The 23,633-nt window shown below is 40.9% G+C and overlaps 1 protein-coding gene across 1 annotated transcript in view; it reads left to right on the forward strand.

Moving 5' to 3' along the window:
* The window catches only part of man1a1 (mannosidase, alpha, class 1A, member 1), a 137,760-nt gene that overhangs the window by 15,874 nt on the left and 98,253 nt on the right, over nt 1–23,633 (forward strand). The window contains exon 2 of the mRNA XM_028605579.1: nt 19,315–19,411. Within this exon, the coding sequence (XP_028461380.1) occupies nt 19,315–19,411 (97 nt within the window). The remainder of the gene's footprint in view (nt 1–19,314; nt 19,412–23,633) is intronic.

Here is a 23,633-nt window from a genome sequence, read left to right on the forward strand (position 1 = left end):
TATCTATCTTATTTTGACTGATTTAAGTCTTTTATGGCTTGTGGTACAAAAGAGAATTTGGATCTGTTCTTGGTCAGAAGGGGAGGGCAGAAACGATGCCTAGATGGCACTAGTTTAAAAGGAGATGCCAGGGGGTGTGTGTGTAGTCCCATACCATGTTATTGGCCTTTCTCACCAGTCTGTCTTTGTAAATGTGTTCAATGCTCAGGTAGTGTCATCCTAAATAACTTGCTGGCAGTTCTAACAGTTTTTGTGATTGTCTTTTTCTGTGACTCTGTGGCATTTCCAAATCCGCAGATAATACAGCAAGTTAAAACCCTTTCAATAAAAGCATAATAAAACAGTCACCCGTGCATGAAACTGAATGGCTACATCCATGTCACACAACAGTTGGGTTTCTGTTATGGTTTTGGCTCTTTGCTCTATTCACCAGATAATGTGACTCGGCACAGCAGGCACCGTGATCATCTGGTGAAAGAATGCTTTGGAATTAAATATACACATTTAAAGAATAAATAAAAGGAAAAACTAGGGTCACTTTACACCTGTAGGTTCATTTGGTCTGCACGAAGGAGATGCATCATTACTCTTTAGTGCCGCTGCAGTTTACGGACAGTTACTGTGTGGTCATTGACATTTTAGAGGAAGTGCCAGAATACCCAGAGTAGGACACAAACCCAAATAGGGATGTCACAATACCAGAAATCTAGTAGTCGGTACCGATACCGTCAAAAGTACACGATACGCGATACCAAAGTTGATACCACGGTGTGTAAAAAATAAAATAAAAATTCACAATAATACATAAACATTAATTCCTTTTATTTAAACATTTTTGAGGCAGTCTCATGTCTTTTTAGTATTTTTTTTTTTTTTTTCAACTTTCTGTCACTGTAAGGGGGTAGGAGGGCGTGATTAACAGCCAGGGAACGGTACCGTCTTCCATGAGTTCACCTGGAAGTCCCAGAGAGAGAGCATGTTTGGTAACATCTGTTTCTCTCTGTTGTCGTCGTTTATCACACAGAACCGGTCCGGTTAAGGTTAACTTAACTGGCGTTCTAGAGGTCCGCTAAAAAGAGCACTGAAGTTAGATAATGTCAGCTGTCGGAGCTAACTTCAGGCTGTGACAGACAACGGCAGAGAGAAACCGACTTTTCTTTTGGTTCGCGAGCTCCAGGTGAAGTCAGGAAAGCCGTTGCTGTGGCTGTAATGTTACGTTAAAGCCGGAGCCTGACCGCGGTCAAGCCGTCGTGCACGGCAACGGAGACGAGGCTAGAGTTGGGCATCGTTTAGATTTTAACAATTCGGATTCCAATTCCGATTCTTCCGTTCGATTCCGGTTCTTATCGATTCTTTGAGGGATGGAGTTGAAACGGGTCACATGCTTATTTCACAAATAAGAGGAAAGTTTTATTTGGATTCAAAGGTGGGTTGCAGTTTTACCGTGATTTTTCAACGTAAAATAAAGCCCCACTAGAGCGCTGCTTACCGTGCTCAAAGGCTGCAACGCAACAAGCGCCTGGCCGCTACGGAAACCAAAACTTGCGCATCTTAAATTGGAAAGTGATGATCAGATTTGAAACCAAATCCTCCAAACGATTCCAATAAAGAAACCATTCCGATGGAATCGTAATTTTTGAAACGATTCCAAATAGGAATCGGTTCTCGATGCCCAACCCTAGATGAGGCGCTCTGTTTTTCTGTGCTGGTGGGCGTTCTTCTGCTCCAGCAATTAGCGGCAGACTAGAACACTTGTAAGCCCGAGACACACAGAGCCGATAATCGGCCGTCGACTGGAGTCTGTTCGGTGTGTTCCGTCCGAGGGGCCGTCGGCCTTCATTTTGACCGATTTGACATGTTGAATCAGCAGTCGGACTCAAAAGACCCATCGGTTAACTATTTTAGTACAATATGAGAAGCCGCCATGACGGTCTGGCTTTGAATTTCCGGAGAAACCAGACCCACGTGACGCGTTTGTCCAATCAGCTGCCGGTTTTCATTTTTGGGCGACAATACAGATTAGCGCCGCCTGCTGTTATGGAGACGTATTACGTCTCGTCTCTTCGGTGTGTTCCGAGGCACTTTTTTTGACCAACTCGAGGGAGACTGATCAGTCCGACTGGCTCTTCTCCCGAGGGTCGGCCGTCTGGTCGGGGTGTCCGGGCCTCTAGGCATATACGGCCCCCCATCGGGCCAGGAAGAATGGCATCCCCCGGTACCTACGGTACTGTAGAAAAACGAGTACTGTCACGTTTCTTTTACACCTTTTTTTCGTTCTTGACTGTTGACAATCAGCAGATGGATTTAGTAGTAGTTTAACTCTTTCATTTATGCTAGTGTCGCGCATCTCAAAACCCTGTTGTTGGTCTGCTTTGCTTTCATGCACAAACACACACATCAGAGTCTGATTGGCCCCAGGCCCCTCTTTTTCAGGCAGTTTTTGTTTGATGAGCTCAATTGACCGCTTTCACACACCAGCCTAAACAAACCGAACCGCCAGAGTTTGTTTGGACTGAACCAAACATGTTAGGTGTGAAAGCACCCAAAGCTCAATATATCTGCTTGGACTGATCAAATCCAATCAGTTCAGCTTTACACAGTCCAGCCCTCACTGTGTTGTAGAATATCATTGCATTGTTTGTTTGTTCTAGAGGAAAATTGATTATTGCTTTTGGAGCTAAAGATCACAAACTGCATTGAACTGTGAATTGAATCCCCTGTGTTGGTATGCGGGGGCAGCGCTGTTATTCGATTCTCTTGAAATGCCTCCAACAACCCTTGGTCCTTGTCTTATTGCTAACATTTGGTGCTCGACATTTCAGAATAAATGCTTTGGAGGTCTGCTGCTTGTTACCTAATTCATTCAGATAACGTTTAAACACACATTTTCCTCCGTTTCCTGTGTTCTTCAACAGCATGCCAATGTTGTTGCTTTTCTTTTTTGCCTTAAATATAAAACTAACTTACTTCAACTTTCACCCCAAATGTGTGTTCAGTATTGTTTTAGTTATGTTTCGGGCAGGCATTTTTATCCAGCCAGGGGCGAGTTAGCAATAATTAGTTTATTTTATTTATCAATTCTTTGAACAAAGAGTACCAAAGACTATGCCAGACCTCTATGGAGTTATTTTTGTGCCATTTAATTCCAGAAAGCTGGGAGCGCAACTGCGATGGAGAGAGCAAAAGACTGATCATTGAGAAAGAAGCAGAGGGAAGTGGAAACAAAGGGGACATATTATCACTTGAATAAAAGAGTTTACGACTACACAAATGTTTTGTTTGTAAGTTTAAAGGAGAATTCCGGCCAATTTTTACGTTAATCTCGATCGCTATAAATATGCGCGTACTTTCGATTGGAAACAAAAAAACGACGCGAATCGGTGCAGACAACACGCAGTAGCTGCCGTTACGTGTACGAGCTTCCACTGAGCTAAAACCGCAGTTCTCTGGGAAAGACTGCCTTTGTGCCTCTTAACAGACACAAAATGCAATTAAAATGTCTGTGCAACATGAACAGGGCCCTTACGTGACAACAAGATGCGTTGTCAACTCAGACATCGTTTAAATTCCCATACCCTGTCTCGATCCTGCCGGTAGCTAGCTGCTAGCTGCTGAGTGTGTTCAACCAGGCTTCTGGATAATCATCCCGACAACAATCCAATGAGCGCCCGTGTTGCCTGCACCGATTCGGGTCGGGGTTATTTTTCAATCGAAATTACACACACATTTATAGCGATCAAGATTAACGTAATTTTTTTTGCTGGAGTTAGTGATTTTTGTTTGATAATTGAAAAGTTTTACTTGGAATAAAAGGCACAAAAAGAGTGCCAGACTGTGTGTGTGATTAAGGTGACTGTGTCATATATATATATATATATATATATATATATATATATATATATATATATATATATATATATTTTTTTTTTTACTTTACAGCTTGTCTTTTTGTTTGTCTTTCAAAAAACATGAACATGGCACGTTTTCAGCAAACTGTAGTGGTTGGACGTTTTTGTCACTGTGTGTTGCGGTTGCTCTTGAGTGTATAATAGTTTCACATACATCTGCATTTAAACCGCTTGTAGTGGCGTAGCAGCTGCAGCTAGCCATCATGGAAACAAAGTATTAAACCCACTTTTCTGTCAGCAGGGACTATTGGGAAGCAGCATCCTTTTTCTTTTTTTTCTTTTTCCTTTCCAGCAGTACAATACTGACCCATATATGGTTGCTGAAATACTAAACCGCTTAGGAAATCCCTCACTGATCCCTGAAGAACTGGTCCCCAGGCGGAGAGATGGATATTGTCCTCTGTCTCTGAGCAGTAAGAACATGTGAGGAGACGAGGTGGAAAAAAACGGTTAGTTGGCTAGGGTTGTTCCAAAACAGCATAGGTCAGAAGGCAAGTTTTGTGTCGGGGCTTCTGCGGGCTGTATCTTTTTAAAGGTTTCTGCCAGCATAAAAATGAATTATGGAAACAAAAACCTTGTTTGTCTGCACCCAGGAATAACCCGTTGATCTGAGTGTCACAGCTCGCATGTCCTGAGGGCTGATTGCATATGCATTTGTGTTGAGTATTCCTTTGAAATTATGAGATAACAAATGTTTAATATCTAAATATTAGCTGCAATTTTGATACAACAAAGGGGAAGTATTTTGCAGGCGTAAATATGGATTCAGATCAAGGCATGGTTGATTCCTAGATGCTATTCCCATAGTTGTATCCCCGCAGAGACTTATCGATGTACGTGTCACGCATGAGGCCAAACCTGAGCTGCTAACTTTTTCTGTATAATAAATCAGGAAACGTGTGTGTGTGTAGTGTGTGGTGTGTGTGTTGTCTGTCTTTGTAATATCTCATGTTTCCTGGGGGGTTTGGAATTTGGAGCAGTTTGGACTCAGACTCACCCTGGGTCCGGTTGGTTAAGTGTGCTGCTAACCTATAATAACGCTAATAACATTACCGTGTGCAAAATACACGTTCTTCAGCGTTAACCGTCAAGCCACTAAGCCTGCTTGGAAATTAGGGGTACACGATTCAGGAAATGTCACGATTCGAATTCGATTTTCAGGCTCAAGATTCGATTCAAAATAGATTTTGAGAAAAAAAACACACTTTTAAAATAGATTTTTTTTTTTTTTTTTTTTTTTGCACACCCCTATTTGAAATGAACACCTCTGCTGAAGGGTTGAATTAGTTAACGATGAGAGCACCGCCGTCACTAAACGCTGCCTGTGGCGAGATCAGCATTCATCGTTGACAAAAAAGGCAACACTAAAACATAGTTAAACAAAAACACTATTTTCATTGCTTTCCTCTCTCTCTCTCTATCTCTATCTCTCTCTCTCTCTCTCTTTCTCTTTCTCTTTCTCTTTCTTTCCTCTCTCTCTCTCTCTCTCTTTCTCTTTCTCTTTCTCTTTCTTTCGGCAATTAATAAAGTAATTTTGGGGCGCAGTGGTTCTGGAGAAAGCTTCAAGCAGCAATACCACAGGCCAAGCAATCAGCTTGTCCAAACAGGCACATCTAAAATTCCAAATCTATTTTTGTTGTTTGCTGTGAAATCTCATTCGTATTGGAGTTTTGGTTATCATCACAAGACTATTCGGGGCTTTTCAAAGTCTAGTTTAGAGCAAGTGGACTTACAAAGTCTGTTGATTATATAATTACTAGGGCTGGGGAGATGTACTTTTGTCCTGATTCGATTATTTCGTGATACATGCATGGCGGATCAATTTGTATTAAGATTTTCATTTATTGCAATTCTCAAAGTATTGCGATTCGATATTATTGAGTATTGCGATTTTTCTTTTCCTTCTTAAAAAAAGAAAACTTGAGTAATACACTCCTAGAGACAATATATCATGAGCATACCTGCAAACTTGTCGCTTTTCGGCGAAAATCACCTTTTTTGAATGGGGAAAATGTCATCCACGTGAATCGTGTAGATCCGAGTTTTTTTGTTTTTTTGCCTTAACGACTGTTATCTACCGGACCGAATAGCAACGCGGATTTCGGTGCCTTATTTTGGTGCCACTAAAATGCCTGCGTTCACTTGAAATTCGCCTCGCCAGCCTCGTGCTGCATTCAAAGTTGTTGTAAAATACCCTTTTCCCATCCAGTGGTTGATTTTGTAGTTTAACAGGTATTTACTGGTGAAAAAAGTTATTGTTATTACATTTTTAATAAATCATTTAATTTTGACCCTGTGGCCTTAGCAATACACATGCCGTTCTTTAATGTCACCTTTTTCAGGCCTTCTGAGTTTGCAGGTATGCATGAGACATTTCTAAAAACTAATTGTTTTCTAAGAAGAATGCGCATCATATGTCAGTCAGTCTGACATTTATTTAATTTGTAAAGAAGTACAGAACATGGATTTTCTGCTTTCGCTCTCTTTGGCTGGAAACGGATATGATGTAATCACTGTCGGCAGTACCGTACAGAAAATATTTAGGCGAATCATTGGTAAAAAAATATTAATTTTAGGGAAAAGAATCAATTCTAAAAATCGTCGCAAAAAAAAAATCACGATACGTATGATTTTTGTACTAAATATACATTTTGTGTAGGCCAGTTGTGTAGCATTGAAAGTGTGAAAAATGTAAAATACCTTCCACTTATGGCACATCCATTGTTTTCAATAATTACTATGATAAATCAACTGGTATAGACTTAAAACCATCTGCTTAGAGTTGAATGGTGATGCATTGCAAATCAATCAAATCAATCTGCACTCCCAAATGCATTTCCATGCAATGCTATTCAAACGTTGATGGCAACAATAACAAAAGCCTCATGTTCACCGTGATGAATGACATCACTCAAGTAATTTCCTGCAAATTGATTTCTATACCAAAGTGCCAACAAATGGCTGCCTGGGAGGCAAGAAGACACATAGTGAGTAAAACAATACAAATGATCCTTCACCACTTGAGGAGCAAATGTCTAACTACTGTGTGTAGTTATTGTGTGAGTGTTATTTCTTCGCCTCCTCACTTTTCGCTTCTCTGTCTCGAAAGCCGTGGATGGTAGCTTTTTAAGTGTCTTTATTCGTGGCAGGCTTGGCTTTGATTTGCCTCCTCCATATCCATGCATTTTTTTTCTTTTCTTTTCACTCCTGCAAAATCGTGTTTCAGTTGCTGTCCCACATTGGAGAGAATTGTCATTAGACCGCAGCGCACTGACGAAATTGCTGCACCTGGGTTACTGGCTGTTATCACTTACGCATTTATAATTCTTATTATTTATAGCTGGACTCATTTGCATGCAATAGTTTAGTTAATACTGTACAAAATCACACACACACACACACACACACACACACACACACACACACACACACACACACACACACACACACACACACACACACACACACACACACACAGGTGGGACAAAATGTGCCCGTAACTGCTTTTGTGCTGTGCGTTGAAAAGAGCATTCTAATGGCGGGCAGTTTGAGCCAAACACAGGTGCAAGTAATTGCATTCGTAATGGCTGCGTCCATTTTAGGTGTGTCTGGTATTGTTAATGCTGGCTCATGGGCGTCTAATGGAACAGAGCCTTCACTAATGTTGTACACCTGTGCTATTTGTACCGTGACTGGCCAAAATGTCGGTTGTGATAGAGCACTATTGGAAAAGTGTTCGTTGATCCTGACATTTGTCTTGAAGTTAACTTATTATCTTAAATTTTACATAATTCCCCACCCCTCCCCCCACACACACACACACACACACACACACACACACACACACGCTGCGTTTACTCTATACCCTTAAACCTGCCTCGTGTAATTGTTTTAGTACCTGTGTCTCCCTTTTTTTTCCATAGGTTTTCCACATCTGACTTTTTTTTCCAAGCTTTTCAGCAGTGTCTCCGTGGTGTAATGGTGCGTTAAGGCTCCCGACGTCTTCTCTTCTCTAATATAGATGCAGGCCCAGGGTCTGGCACATTTCAAAATGTCGTTTGTATTTCAGGATGTTTAATGTGCCAGACCTTGCATCCTCTGTCCTTCCATCCGTCTTTTAAGATTTCCAATTTCTTTTCTCTGTTCTTTGAAACGCATAGATACTAATGGCATCTGGGGAGTTAGATTTACATGACACAAGGAGCACTATTTTGTTAAGCTTGTTTTCGCCAAGTTGATCATAGTAAATGTTTAATGCGCTCTTATTTTCGTCCCATAAGAAGAGGTGTGTGTGTGTGTGTGTGTGTGTGTGTGTGTGTGTGTGTGTGTGTGTGTGTGTGTGTGTGTGTGTGTGTGTGTGTGTGTGTGTGTGTGTGTGTGTGTGTGTGTGTGTGTGTGTGTGTGTGTGTGTGTGTGTGTGTGTAACTATATTCGTGGGGTCCAAAAACCGGGAATACAGTATACTTACAGCTTTGTGGAGACAAATGCTGGACCCCACAAGTTTAAAGGGCTGTTTGAGGGTTAAGACTTGGTTTTAGGATTAGGGATAAAATTAGGTTAGGGTGAGGGTAAGGGTTAGGCATTTAGTTATGATGGTTAAGGTTAGGGTAAGGGGCTAGGGAATGCATTAAGTCAATGACGGGTCCCCACAAAGATAGTGCCAGGCAGTGTATGTGTGTGCTGTCTGAGCTCAGAGATAGGGTTGAGAGAGATGCAGTAATATCTTTTACAGATGTGTACGCAGTTTCTTACATCACCCCATATAGAGAGGAGGTGGATATATAGAGGGAGAGATTAAATTCAGGATAGCATAAACACAGACCGGCCTGGTAAACAACCCTCGAGCAACCAAATCAACAAATCAACAACCATGCAAGAGTTTACAGAAGAACTGGATCAATTTGAACTTTTGGGTGACATCAAAGGCAAGCTTCTCTCTGCTTTTTTTGTTGCTTCATCGTTTTTTTTTTACCGTTTGAAAATGCTGTTGATAAAGTTGCTGTGGTTTTTGCTCAGCTCTCCAGCCTATGCATGCTCTACTTCATGCAAAGATTGCAAAAGGGATTTTGGCAAGACAACTAGTTCTCACATCCCCTTACGGCTCGACATTTCAGTCAATTCTCTGCTCTTTTTGCTACAGTAGCAGCTGCTTAAAGAAATATTACACAGCATTTTCCCTTTCAAACATGTTTTTGCTACTCTCACAGACAAAACTGATCTAATATAGTAGTAAGTCAACCAATACTGTTTTATGAAATATTAAGATTTGCTCTTGCAAACGCCTGCTACAACGTAGGGCCTAGGTCTTCCAAAAAAGCTGTTCATCCTCCTGTTTAACAGAAAAGCACATTTTTTACCTAACCGCTGTGAATGAAATGAACAGAACAGGAAATGGTAACTGCTGAGCTCATGCCTGTGCCTCTGTACTATATGTAAATATGATAGATTCCTATCAGTGGCTGTTCATGTTTCCTGTGATGCACAAACTATACACAGAATTGTCACGAGTATCATCATTGGTATTCCTTTTTTGCTTTTCACAGTGTGACGCAGGGCCAACTCTAGCTAAATCCAGAGCCTGTCAAAAATCAGTTCAGTGAATCTGAATAATTTTCCCGTGGAATTCTTTGATGCTCAAGAAACCGATTCAACTTCAAAGTGATATTTCAAAAGTTTGCTCACACTTTGCAGAAAGATTGAGTGGAAAAAGATCAGATCAGTGGCCTGCTAAGCACAGGCCAAGTAATGCATTTCTCTTTCTCTTTTCTTCTTCTTTTTTATTTTATTTTTTTTTTGGGGGGGGGGTGCTCAGTGCTTCTATTAATTGTTCCATCATTATTTCATGAATTGGGCTGTATGGATAATGGATATTTCTTTTCTATCAGATATTGTGTGTATGCAAAGTATCTTTCATTTTTTCCCCCCAGTCGTTAGTCAGTCTTTCCTGCTTCCTATCTACAGTACGTCCTTGTTTTTTGTGACCTGGCCTTTTTCTCTCTCAGTATCTCACCCTGTCATTGAGATGGCATGCATCTGTTCTTCAATCACCACACTCTCACTCGGGATGGTTCTTTGGCAGGCAGAGTGTGTGTGTGTGTGTGTGTGTGTGTGTGTGTGTGTGTGTGTGTGTGTGTGTGTGTGTGTGTGTGTGTGTGTGTGTGTGTGTGTGTGTGTGTGTGTGTGTGTGTGTGTGTGTGTGTGTGTGTGTGTGTGAGACACATGGCGGTTGGTCTGCTGTCCTTATCTGCCCAACAGCCATCTCTTTCTCTCGCTCTCACCCTCTCTCTGTCTCGCACACAAGGCACCTCTTTCTAGGGCGTTAGTCGCAAGTGCTCCCCCTGGGAAACACTAACCGAGGATTCAGTTTCAGCTTCTCTTTCGCCACAGCAGCCCCTGGAGAACACACACACACACACACACACACTCTTTGCACACATTCCCTCAGTTACAGATTACTTAAGACCCCCCGGAGCAAACTGGGGTCATTAACCTCTAGATCTTTGCACAGCAGTTAATGATTTGCAATCATCCCACTGTGTACGTGTACGTATACAAACCGCAGTGTAAAGTACCCACACTGAATCAATGGCAGGTCATAATTTTGGGGACATTTCAACGAGGCCTCAGTGGACTTGTGTACCTCGGTGCTCATCTGTGTATAGCCACTTCATTTGGCCTTATTGCTGTATTGTCAACAAACACATTTAACTTTATGTCAGTGAAATGCTGTTTGTCAGGTTGCCCGGTAAGCAACTGCCAGACTTAGAAAGGGCTCCATTCTTGTGGTATGTCATCCAAAGTTCAAGTTTCCCATTAAAGAAAATCCTTATGAAGGGGATCCTTATTATAAGGATTTTGTGCCCACTTGATCGGTGGTCTTAACTGCAAGTTCCTGACCTTATAGCGTCTGTTTCGTAACGGAATTCTGACCATCTCTTTAAGAAAGTTATTGATGGTTTTTAGGACATATATTAAAGTTGTTTTCCAGAAAAACATGTTTTTTTTTATGATGGTGGAATTAAAACGTCAGTCCGAAATCGCCCTGAGGTGTTCAATTAGGTCGAGATCTGAGACCCTGTTTATCAAACTGCTTAAAGTGAAGTACGTTAAAGATAAAAGTAAAAATCCTTCACTTTTGCATAGACTTAGAATACACTATATTTATCAAACTTCTTTTGAATTAAAGCTGCTCTTGAATATGAGACAGTTTTCTCTGATGTACAATGTACCCCCCCTCTACAGGCAGCAGAATCTTCTCCCTGTTCATGTTTTCTTTTCTTTTTCTTTACATTTTAGCCGATTGGTGTTTGAAACAAATACAGTTAATGTGTCTTATTCTTCACCTGTAGCAAAGAACACATTTATTTGTAATAGTAGAAGTATAAATGTGACCGTGAAGGCCATAAAATATGATTCACAGGATTTTAATAATTGCAATTGTTACGTTTTTACAGTTGTTTATTAGCCCCCCGCCCCCCCGAAACAAGTGGCATAATCCATGCATACATATCAGACACCAGCCTGTCTGAAGGCCTTCGTGTGTGTGTGTGTGTGTGTGTGTGTGTGTGTGTGTGTGTGTGTGTGTGTGTGTGTGTGTGTGTGTGTGTGTGTGTGTGTGTGTGTGTGTGTGTGTGTGTGTGTGTGTGTGTGTGTGTGTGTGTGTGTGTGTGTGTGTGTGTGTGTGTGTGTGTGTGTGTGTGTGTGTGTGTGTGTGTGTGTGTGTGTGTGATCAGTGAAGACATGGGCGTTATTAGTTCAGTGCCTGAGGCGGATCAATAGGCTGAGAGGAGAGGTGGAGCAGGGGGACAACAAACAGAGAATAGGAATGAATTGAAGAGCGAGAGAGGAGGAGGTGATTATCAACACTTGTCATGCAGCCTTTCTGTAGTAAATAATGTCATCCTCTGCCTGTCTGTGTGTGTCTGTCTGCATGCTCTTAAGATAAGAGGAGGTGTCTATGTACTTGATGTCTTCCTGCTAGATTGAGCTTGATGTTGGTGCCCTAGAAAACCACAGCACCTTAAACACAGAGCCAATCAGCAGAAGAGATAGTGTGAGTCTGAAATAGCTCCAGCCACCAGATCCTAATAACAGCGGTCAGCCAAGAAAATCCTCAGCAGTTAATCCAATTATAGTCCTCACACACATAGGGAATGTTGTGTAGTGTTAGCCACGCTAATGTTGACACACTGAAATGGAATACACCACGCCTTACCTATGAATGCTCAATTTTGAATGCTTTGCCAAAATGTAATTCTAACAGTGTGAAGGAAAATCTGAGCCTGGTTCCAGACCTTTAAACTGCCACCCATGTCTCAGATATTGTTGAGCAATTTAAAAGAGTTGAGTTGTAGTATAGAAGTAGACACAGGCTAACCAGGTCTGATTATGACAGAATTGGCGGACATCTGCGTTTGTTCCAGTGAGTGTGAATCAATGAAAATGAATGGCAGTAACGTTAGCAGGGCACGCAGATGCAGGGTGTGCGAAGACAATCTAGTGTGTGATTGGTTATCAGGTGGCCAGTGTATCACTTTCCCTCCACTATTATTATAAACATAACGAAGACACCTGGACTCGGTCGAGACCAAAAGCCATATTTGGCAAGACCAGTGGCAGAGCCCGAGACAAGTCCAAGTCCAAATACCAGCGAGTCTGAGACAAGTCCGAGACCATAGCAAAACCGTCTCGAGTCCGGACTTGACTCCAAGACCGGACTCGAGTACTACAGCCCTGGCTACCGGTATCACAATTGTTTTTAAACGATACCCAGCCCTAAATATGAATGTAATCATTGCACATATAGCTGTAACAATTCCAAATTCTTCTGTACAATTAATTGTCTCAGAAATAATTGCGATTGACAATATAATTGTCTCTTTCAGTCAAATTTAAAAAATATTTATTTATGTATTACTTAAAAAAAAAAAAGCACAATTAAGCAATTATGTAATAATTATTACAGGCCTAATTGCACAGGATCCAGTAGGTTTGCCTTCGAACGACATATTGCATGTGAAGGCTGTGCTTATGGCCCAGGCAAAGACCCTGTTCTTAAGTCTGGTGGTCCGTGCTTTGATGGACCTGCAGCAGGAGGGCAACCGGTCAAACAGCCGGTGTCCAGGATGAGAAGAGTCCTTCAGGGTGGTTCTGGCTCTGCAGAGGCAGCCGGAGCGGAAGATGTGTTCCAGGAAGGGCAGAAGGTAGGGCTGCTCGATTTTGGGGAAAAAATATAATCATGATTATTTCGGTCAATATTAAAATTACATTATCATTTAACACGATTACTCGTTGACTTTTGGAAAGAGGTTTATTAACCGTTAAGTTATTAAACCTTAAAAAAAACAGTGGAAAAAGTTAAGAAAATCAACAGTACAAAAACGAACTGTGAAATTTGCCTTTCTAAACTTTTTTTTGGGTTAGGGTTTTTGGGTTATCATTTATACTTTCTGCTTTTTTTAGGGTCCCAAAAAATGCCGAAATTGTCAAAGAAAAGCATCAAAAGCGTTAAAACGCTCCAAAATTAAGTCAAAAGCGACAAAAAAGCATCAAAGTATCGATAATTGTCAAAATATTCCCGAAGGAAAGACAATATGGTCAAATATGTGTCAAACCATTCTGAATTAAGTATTGTGGTGCTGCAGAGACGTCCCGACCTACAAATCATTTCCTACAGGCTAAAGAAGAAAAATCTTTTTTTTTTGGTACAGATCCTCGCAAAAATTACATTATAATCATTAACATTTTTCAATGAATGTGTGAATAATGATACAAAAATGATCATTCCCTCCAATAACGTGAATCATATCGCAATCGCGATATCAGTCAGTTTTTTCGGTGTTTTTGTGACGAGTGAGCCGCAGCTTTCTGTTGTCTCCTTGATCTCTACATCCTTGGACAGGACCTTGGATCAGCTTTAGTCGTCCTCATTTGCTGCAGTGCAGCATGTGGAGTGGAACAAGAGTGTTTGAGTAGATCTCTTTGTCAGTGCGTTTACATGCACAGCAGGAACCGGGATATGGTCTTACCCCAGCTATGTGAATAACCGGGTTATGTCAGTTCTCCCCGTATACATGGGCGGGGAAGAATCATGGGGAGAATGACGGGAGTAACTCTACCTCCGGTACAGTAGGTTGCGCTCTGCCAACGCACAGCGCTTTTTCTTCCGGTTGACCTGTGTCAACATTACACAGACCGATGACTAAATTTGTATTATTACAAATTATTATTATTCATTTTAGCGTAGGACAGCGCAATGTTCCCACCAGATGACTGACAACCTGTTATCTGTAACCAGTGTCGGGTGGAATTAGCAAGCTAACTTCGTTAGCTAACTGACATTAAAGTAGGCCAGCGGCTGCAGCGGGGGCTGCTCGGTCCCTCCACTTTTTTTGCCACAACACAGCGTTTACTGCCCCGGAGGCAAATTTACGAATGCTACTATGGCCATGCCAAGACCCGCCCTTCAGTAGCATTTAATGGCCAGGCGTCCATGCTTACGCAAGGTAACGGTCAAAGGCCTAACCCCAACCAATCGAGCTGCTTCGTAGGGCGGGACTTGGCGTGGCCATGGTAGGATTCGTAAATTTGCGCCCCGGAGATGGACAGTCGGTTTAGCCATCATCTTCCGATGTTGTATACTATGGGTATAATATGTATACTAGGACTACAGTTGAAAATTAGCCGACTGGCTAACACTGGCGCATTTACAGAAATGTTGATTAATGTGCATTGTCCTAATCAAATAAACTTACAACAAGTACGGTGTCATAGCAACGACTATGTCCAGTTCAAAAGCAACTCCAGCGGAGTGGGGAGGGCACTTAAACCGATTATAGCCCTGTTAAGGTGTATACATGGAGTAATAACCAGGTTACTGAAGGAGTTCTCTACCTCTGTTAACCGGGTTATGAGAACTACTGCTACTACTACTACTACTAATACATGGCATTTGAGAAATTGGGGTATTGCCTTAACCCGAATATAATGGGTTTTTTAAACTGCATGTAAATGCACTGAATGTAACCTACATATAGGAGCTGTAATTAGCAGGCTCACTAGCTTTAATTAGTGGGTTTGAATGGAGGACAGCTTTCGCTAGCTGTCCTTTTGATGTGCGTGGGAGACGTTATGCAAATGAAGTGGCTTTTGTTCCGTGTTTGTCTGTGTGTGTTGGTGTTTTTAAAAGAAGGGCACATGCGAGGATAGACCAGGAATTTTCTGTCTCAAGATGTCTACCTGCCAGTACTAAACCTCATGCATGTAACATAGAATATGTTAATGTCAGAGTGGGGTTTGTGTCTTTTGTACAACAGCGACAGATGCAGATGGAGCACAAGGGGAATGAGAGGTAACTGTGCTAATTGTGCTTCCCTCGATTCCTCTCTAGCATATTATGACATATTCCTTTTTGCACTGCAATCTAATGACCAGTTGTTCTGTAAAAAGCATGAAATCAGAGTCTATTCATGCACCGGGCTCTTCAGCTTGCATGATGTAACCCGATGCAGACCGTCTTTGATCGAAACATAGTCAGTCATGCTAACAATATGAATAAAAGAAATACGCCTCGGGAGCATCACAGCAGTGGCTTCATGGTTGTTACTAAGCAGCTGCTCAGCACTAGTGCCCTTTTTAAAGTACAAAGTTGAGATGCGCATTGTTTGAACACTTGTTTTGTGTAAAAATTCTCTTTGCCATTTCTAGACATCCTTTTATCAGTTTGTCCTGTCCTGTACATTTTCAGTCACAAATCTGTAGTAAAGTATAGTGCATTCTTAAACTAAATTCTTATATAAAGACTGCTAGTGTTTACATTAGGGCTGGGTGTCGCCAATGATTCCCCCCGATTCGATTCCAATTCACAAGGTCCCGGTTTAATTACATTTCCGATTCAATATCAGTTAGGTTAGGTTCAGTTATCAGTAATCCGTTACAATACCACTTTCTTGGATATAAAAGAGAGAAATTCTCAGAGAACTTGTGCTGTACGTTGTCCAAGCAAGAAGCTACACACAGAAAGGCAGGGGGGGGTCAATTTACCTCATCCATGGTGAAAAGGCATATACTAAAAGATTGATTTCTGGATATTATTAATCAATATCAGATCACTCAATCAAAGATTGATTTAATTGTTAATTATTTTAACCCAGCCCTAGTTTACATTGGCCTTCCCTGGGCTTGCTTACAGATGCCTCCAGATGTTTGCTGGTGCATACTAGGGCTGTAAGGATGAGTCAAACAATTTAGGCTAAATTATCAATCAGTTAATCAAATAATAATAATAAAACTGATGAATTGATAATGAAAACCGTTGTTATAGCAACCTGTGGACAGTGGCGTTGTCGGTGTGTACAGCCTCCACTGGAACTTGTTCTTTTTTCACGGTAGTTGCGATATAGTGCAGTCTTTCACCATGTGGGTATTAAAAACTCTTCATATTTTATTTAACCTCACTTAAGCTTCTCTGGCTTTTGTCCTTGTACGTATGATGGTTGTGCGACAGGTGGGATGGTGCAGCAGTACTGGTTTCCTGCTTGACTGACTTACATAATGCCACGTTTATTAACTGGTTTTACCCACTTTGAGTTCCTGGCCAACAGGTCACACTGACCGTCTAAATCATTGACCGACTGGTTTAGCCGCCTGCTGTTGTTATTTGTACCAGCATTTTGCCTGCAGCAGGAGACAAGACGGGGAACGGGAGCGGTTCTTATTGATCTAAAAATACATCCATGAACGGGATTGGATGGCTAGCAGAAACCAAGCTCCTTGGGCAGAAATGGATAAATAATGAATGGCAAGTTGAGTTTCAAAGGCCTTCAGACGGTTCTCTTCACAAAACTAAAGTTATTTGCATATAACGTTACGGTCAATGTGAACTGGGTTACCACCGGAGTACATGGAGTCTCCGATACCACTTGAGCATTAAAAACTTGAAAACAAATCCCTTTTAAAGTACATTTAGAACATGTGCGGTTAACAAGGACACTCATGCGATTAATCGTGATTAAAAAATGTAAATCAACAGCCAGCCCTACTATATTATTAATTTTTTTTAACAGCTGTATACTAGGGGTGTGAATCTTCACTGGTCTCACGATTCGATTTCGATTCAATATCCCGATGCGTCACCGCCTCAATTAATATATATTGCTACAGATGGTTTTCATCAACAAATTCAAGCAGACCAATATATATGAACGCCCCTTTTATTGGATCTGTTCTTAAAAAAGACACTTCCTGAATGTAGCAAAGCCTGAACACAGCAGACAAAAAGCAAAAACGAGATGATACATCTCAAGGGGTTTATCCTAATAAAGAAATTTGAAATCAAAAACGCAGCGAACAGAAAAATCAACAAGTTACATCAGTTGGCAATAATCAATTATGGTCTGTCACATCGATGCAGAATCTACCAGGTTGGCATCGCAATGCAATGATTAATTTCAAACACCCCTACTGTATACTTCTAACTCTGTATGGATGTGTTATGGTTGCTATCATTGTTGTGTGGCCTGGCTCAGGTTAAACATGAACAAATACATACAGAGAATACATGCCATATAACTCTCTAGTTTGACAGATAGTCATAACGGAAAAAGAACATCAATAAACTACTTCAAAGTAGATTTTTTTTTTTTTCGGGTTAAATTACATGGTATCGGATCGGTGTAAAGACTTGCGTACTCGCCAATACAGATACTGGCATTTTAGGACGTATCAGAGTCCTAAAATGACACTGGCATTGGAACAACTCCTAAAAAATTTTTGGCTGAAGGTGGGGGATAAAGGATTTCAGTGTGTCTAATCCAGAGGCAATCCAGAAAGCTGTGGAACAATGCGATCTAACCTGAATTAGCAGGACAGACAAAGGCAGAGGTGGAGGAGGAGCCACATCGGAGACTGAAATGAACATGTCTGGGTGTTAGATTAGAAAACTAGTGTTCACGCTGCTATCAAGCCCCCAGCCAGCACCAGATTAAAATAAAATGAAACTTAAATGATTCCTGCTGGGGGAATTGGGTGGTTTTAACTGAAGATAATACTGTAGGACTCAGCAGAGGAAAATGTTTTCACTGGGAATTGAGTGGTATTTGGGTTTTAGTTTTTTTTTTGCAGAAAATGGCCCAATCAATCGGCCAAGCAGGCAGTATAGGTCATTCGACAGAGAATATTTTGACGGATATTTTACTCATGTTCTCCTTGTTATTTATCATTGTTATTTGTTTGTCCTCGGTTACTTTTCTCTGCCTATTTTCTTGTACCCCAACTATTGCTTCATGTTGTGATGCTTTTACTCTAATTGGGAATATATAAGTAGTATTCGTTTTAGGATTGGCAACAGAGCATGAGGAGCCACGTCCGCTCACCACGCCGCCATAACCGGAAGTGATCATTGTTATAATTGTTGTTCAGAACTGCACAAAAAAATGAGTCCTTCATTCCAGGGCCTGGGGCCTAAGCCAATCCTTTTGTGATTGTGATCAAGTAGTGAGAATTGGTGGTTTCACATCTCCGATAGACTGGACGTGAGTGCTCAGTTTGTATTGTAAGGTATGAATGGAGTTGCATCATTTAACCTATTATACGACAGTGATGGGTGGAACAAGAGCTGACAACAGCTTTGATTAAATGTCATTAGGTTGAGATGAATTCATTTGGGATAAACATTGTGAAGAATACTGATATGGATAGCTGATTGTCTTCAATTGCGTAGCACCTAGATATCCAGGGATCTCCAATGGTCCCGTACAGTAACCGTACAGGCAATGCCAACGGGACTCAGCAGCAGACCTCACTAGTTTAAGCAATTTGTCGCAACGGCAAATTAATTGGCAACTATTTTGACAATTGATATTGGTTAGCTGAGTTTTTTTTAAGTAGAAATGCAAAAAGTTTTCCGGTTTCAGCTTTTTATATATGAGTAACTGCTTGATTTCTCAGGCATGAATTACATTAAACAGAATAATTTGGGGTTTTGGATTGTTGGTCCGACAAAACGGCATTTGAGTATGTCAGCTTAGGCTTTGGGCAAATAAAGCCATTTTCTGACATTTCATAGAATTGAATGATGCAAAAAATGATTGATGTACAGTACATGTTAGCTGATACGTAACAACAAATCGCAAGTAATTTCATTACATAAGGGTCATTATCAAAATGTTTGGTTAGTTAATATAATGTGTTTATTTAGAATATATATATATTTAAGATTAATATATCAATATCAGATTATGTTAAATGTGGGTGTTAGCCTTGAAAATCCAGTATTATTTGGGCTATAAACACCATTGTATGACAATGACTTAATTCTTGTGACAGCTCAAAGTTGATCGTCCTCTTTAACTCTCTTCTTTTCTCATCTTTTCCTCCTCCTCCTCCTCCTCCTCCTCCTCCTCCTCAGATGATGAAACACGCGTGGGGCAACTACAGGCGCCACGCCTGGGGTTCCAATGAGCTCAGGCCCGTCTCCAAGCAAGGCCACTCCAGCAATCTATTTGGTGAGTGAGAGACCACAGGCACACACACAGGCACAGACACACACACAGACACACACACAGACACACACACGATTGATCTCTTGTCCCTGCCACCAGCGGCCTTGGCCTTTAGATTAGCAGCCAAATTGGCCGTCAGCTCGAGTCATCCATCTATGAATGCCTCTAAATGTCAACTTTATCATATATTTATATTCCGTTTGTGCTACTTGCCAGTTGTTGGTGTCCGTGCTGTCTTTTTGCCATGACTGGGATGAATGATCAACCCCCAGTTTGAGTATGTGCGTGTGTGTGCAGATGCCAAATTAAACTAGGATAATAAATGCAGCAAGTCCTTTTTTTATCACAACACACACACACACACACACACACACACTACATGTTGCTCCTCGTGTTGTCTCATTGTGATAGTTGGCTGAGATTGTTCGCTTAAAAGCTGGACTCAAGAGAATTGCGTCCAAAGTGAACCTGAAGCTAAAAGGAGAGGATCCCACAGATCTGCTATGACGGCAAGTGCACCTTATAGCAGAGGATCAATGCTACTCATTAAAACACCACATTTAATCTGCAATGTATTTGGTTTTCTCCTAATTGTGTGAAGGGATAAATGGACCAGGGACTCCAAAGTACTGAGACAAAACTGATTAATATTTAAAAAGCAGTCCTGAAACTGATATTTTCAGTTGTAGCTTAGTAAAGGGGGTGGACACAATCTCGTCAACAATGACATAATACAAAAAAAATGTAATCTTTATTGAGACTGTTTGAGCAGTGAAGATGCTCTTTGTGAGGGTGTTTTATGTGTTCTTCCAAGTGGTTTGTACACATAATGAATACTGTTATTTATTCTGACTGATTGGATTAATAAGAGCGGGGATTGGATTTTTAATTTGCTAAGATCTCTTTCTCTCTCTCTCTTGACCTAATTAGATTCTCAGGGAGAGTATTTGTTTAGATACTTTCAGCTCCAGATGAGGTGTGTGTGTGTGTCTGTGTGTGTGTGTGTGTCTCTGTCTGTCTGTCTGTCTGTCTGTCTATCTGGTATGTGACCGTTTAAAGTAGTACTTTTGCAAGCTCTTCACTAGTAGATAAGATGGCATTCATGTGTGAAAGAGGTAGCTGCGCCTCCACTGCTGATAGGACCCATCTTTTTGTCACCAAAATACACTTGTGTACTAGATATAGTTTGAAGTGTTTTCTCAGTTTTTTTTTTTTTAATGGTGCCCTTTTATGTCAAGGTGCAGGTCTGTGTCAGTGATCCAGTATTTTATTTTTTCTTCTCCTCTGTAACAACAATACAATTTAAAGTAAACTGCCGGTAATTAAGAGTGGAAGAAAGTAAAAAAAAAAAAAAAAAAAAGGAAAGGTTTTGAAATGGTATACATTTTTTAGCTTGGGGTAGCGGAAAAAGCTATTAACACACCACTGACACATTATCACCTTATAAAAGGTATAGCTAACATGTCAGTATTCAGTTTTTTGTGTGTGCATATCCAGTAGACACGCGTTTCTGGCCAACTGGCCATTGTAACGCTAAGACTCGCCCTACTTTTAGCTCTGTTTCGCTTGACTTTTGAGGGAATTGTCTGGCCCTTTAGCTGCTAAATGCTCCATTAGGTTTGTCAGCTAGCTGCTAACTTTGTCAGTCTGCAGGTTGGTGCTGGGCTGTTAGCGCACAGTGTGTTTTCCAGAGCTTCTTTGCTGCCTGCTGCAGCTGGAAACTGGGTTGATGTGAGAGGGGAGAGAGAACCAAAACCACCAAGTTGTAGGCCGTTAAAACCAAAACAAAGACTTGAAAGACGCTCAAACGTTTCATTGTTAATTTAGAAATTTGAATTAGCATGGCTTTAAAGAACATTTTAGTAATGGCCCAATTAGCTGTGTTGGTATTGTTTGATTTATATCAAAGGGGATCTACTTTTGAAATATTGCACCAAATAAAAAAAAACTAAACTGGACCTTAAACATAGCGACATGATGAAAACAAGGACACTTGTCTTTGTCTCTCGCTATTTCTTTACAGTGTCACCTCAAGAAACATGAGCATACGTTGCGTATTATATTATATTGCTGGAGCTGGTCCAAGGTCTGTTAAGGGCTCTGGTTAACAGTCGCAGTTTTCTGTGCAGTTGGGTAGTTTTATTCAAAGCATAAAGTATATTATTTCTTTTCTTGTTTGTCAAGCAATTCTTTTATGTTTACATTCTTGTCTTTTCATAATCATAGCTACTATTTAATAATAAGCTATTGCACTGTTCAATCCCTGCACTGTTCACTTTTGCACTACCGCCATTGCACACACTCTACCATAGCACCTTATCATGGTCATTGCATCACATGGTCAGTCCTTTCCAGACCTTTTGTAATCACACTCTTTAAATTTCTGTGAGTGATTTTTACGTATGTGAGATATGTGTGTTTGTTGTGTTATGGTTGTCTAAGCTACTGGATGCCTAAAATTTCCCTCGGGATAAATAAAGTATCCATCCATCCATCCATCCATCCAGTGAATGAGTTTTCTGTCTGTTACTAGCAGTCTAACATTAGACCTTACCTTGGAATCTTCACTGAATAAAAAAGGCAAAGAGCTAAATTAAGAGTTATTTCTGAACATATCTCTGAGGTGTTTCTGTATCTTTCATCATCAGTTCAACTGAGTTTGCTTTATTTGTGTCAAGGTGCTATAGCTGAGATGTTGATTTTCGGGTTTCTAGTTGTATGTTTGTGTAACACTATCATAATACAGAAGTGACAGGATGACAGCCCTTTGAGCATATACATGCACGGGGCTACGAAGAATGTTTGAAGCCACACACTTGGGTCAGAAATGTTTTGTTCAATTTAGGCAGTAAGATGACACCCATTTGTCCCTCTACATCCAGCTCTTTCTTTCTCAAGCTACATCTATCCAAAAAAGAATTTGTTAGGCCACCGGTGTACTGGAAACGCACACCGACAAGACAACATTTTCTGGTGTATTTAGGTAAATACATTTTATGAGACAAGACCAGTTTGGTGTCAATCTGCATCAAGATTTCACCAAGTAATGGCAGGTGTCAAATGTACACAAAGGCCCTACATTATAGTTTTGGAAGGAGGTGTTTTTTTTTATTGATTGCAACTAGTAACTTCAGTCTTTGCCCTGGGGAAAATGCCAAAACCTCCACTAAGTCGATTCTATTATACAGTGTGGAAGATTTACAGGCTCATTTTTAATGATTTCCTCCTTATGTTTAATGAGGAAATTCAATCAGCTTTGTGTAAATTCCATCCACTGTTTCATTACTGGAATATATCATACGTAAAGGAAGCGAGAGGAAAGCAGCTGTGTGAATACTAATTGTTAGATTAGCCTGTTCAACTTTCTTGTTTCCCTCTCTCTATCCATCCCTCCTGCCTCTGCTATAGAAAAGTAAATAGGTTTTATTTGGCTGCTCCAGCAGACTCCCTTCCATCAGTAAATAAGACAGCTTTGCCCCGGGGCCTTGTCAAAGCCTTTTCCACCTCCTATAGAACATGATGTATTATTAGCCTGACCTGGAATATTATGCAATGAAGCCACTTTCCATACTGGAGGCTATTTCCCTGATAAAAAAGTAACCCGGATTGCGGGTCACAAAAGGTTGAGAAATTCTTCTTATAGGTGTACAAGAAGGGGCTGTTATTTTCAGCTTAAAAGAATACGCCACTGTTTGTTGAAACAGGGCTTATCACAGTCTACCCTGGCTGTAGATAGGTGGGCCAATGCATTTTTTGTCTCAGTGCAAGTAATTAGGTTTTTTTTTTTTTTGTCTTTTGTTGGCTCACTTTTTCTCACAACATGCTAACCGGCAACATGGGATTCCATTCTCTACGCTAAGCTAACTAGCGGCGGCGCTGCTGGTGTTGCACCGGACTAAAACAATGCATGCACAAAAAATGCGTTGGCCCACCTATCTACAGTTAGGGGAGACCGTGATAAGCCCTATTTCAACAAACGGTGGCGTATCCCTTTAAGCCTGGACAACCCATATTTATTCTCTTTAGAGAGACTGCAGATGGTCTGGATCCTTTTATTTTTTAATTTTTTTTATCTGTCCCCTCTGTGGTCATTCCCTGAAGGAGAACTACTCCTTGGTCTCAGACGCCAGCTGTGCTGTCAGCTGTTTGCTTCTCCAGTGTGTTTGGCTGGATGTGGCACCAATTCAGGAAGGTTGTCATGTACTGTAGGGTAGGGCTTGGCGAT

This window comes from Perca flavescens, chromosome 18 (genome assembly GCF_004354835.1).
Source record: "Perca flavescens isolate YP-PL-M2 chromosome 18, PFLA_1.0, whole genome shotgun sequence".
Classification (NCBI taxonomy): Eukaryota; Metazoa; Chordata; class Actinopteri; order Perciformes; family Percidae; genus Perca; species Perca flavescens.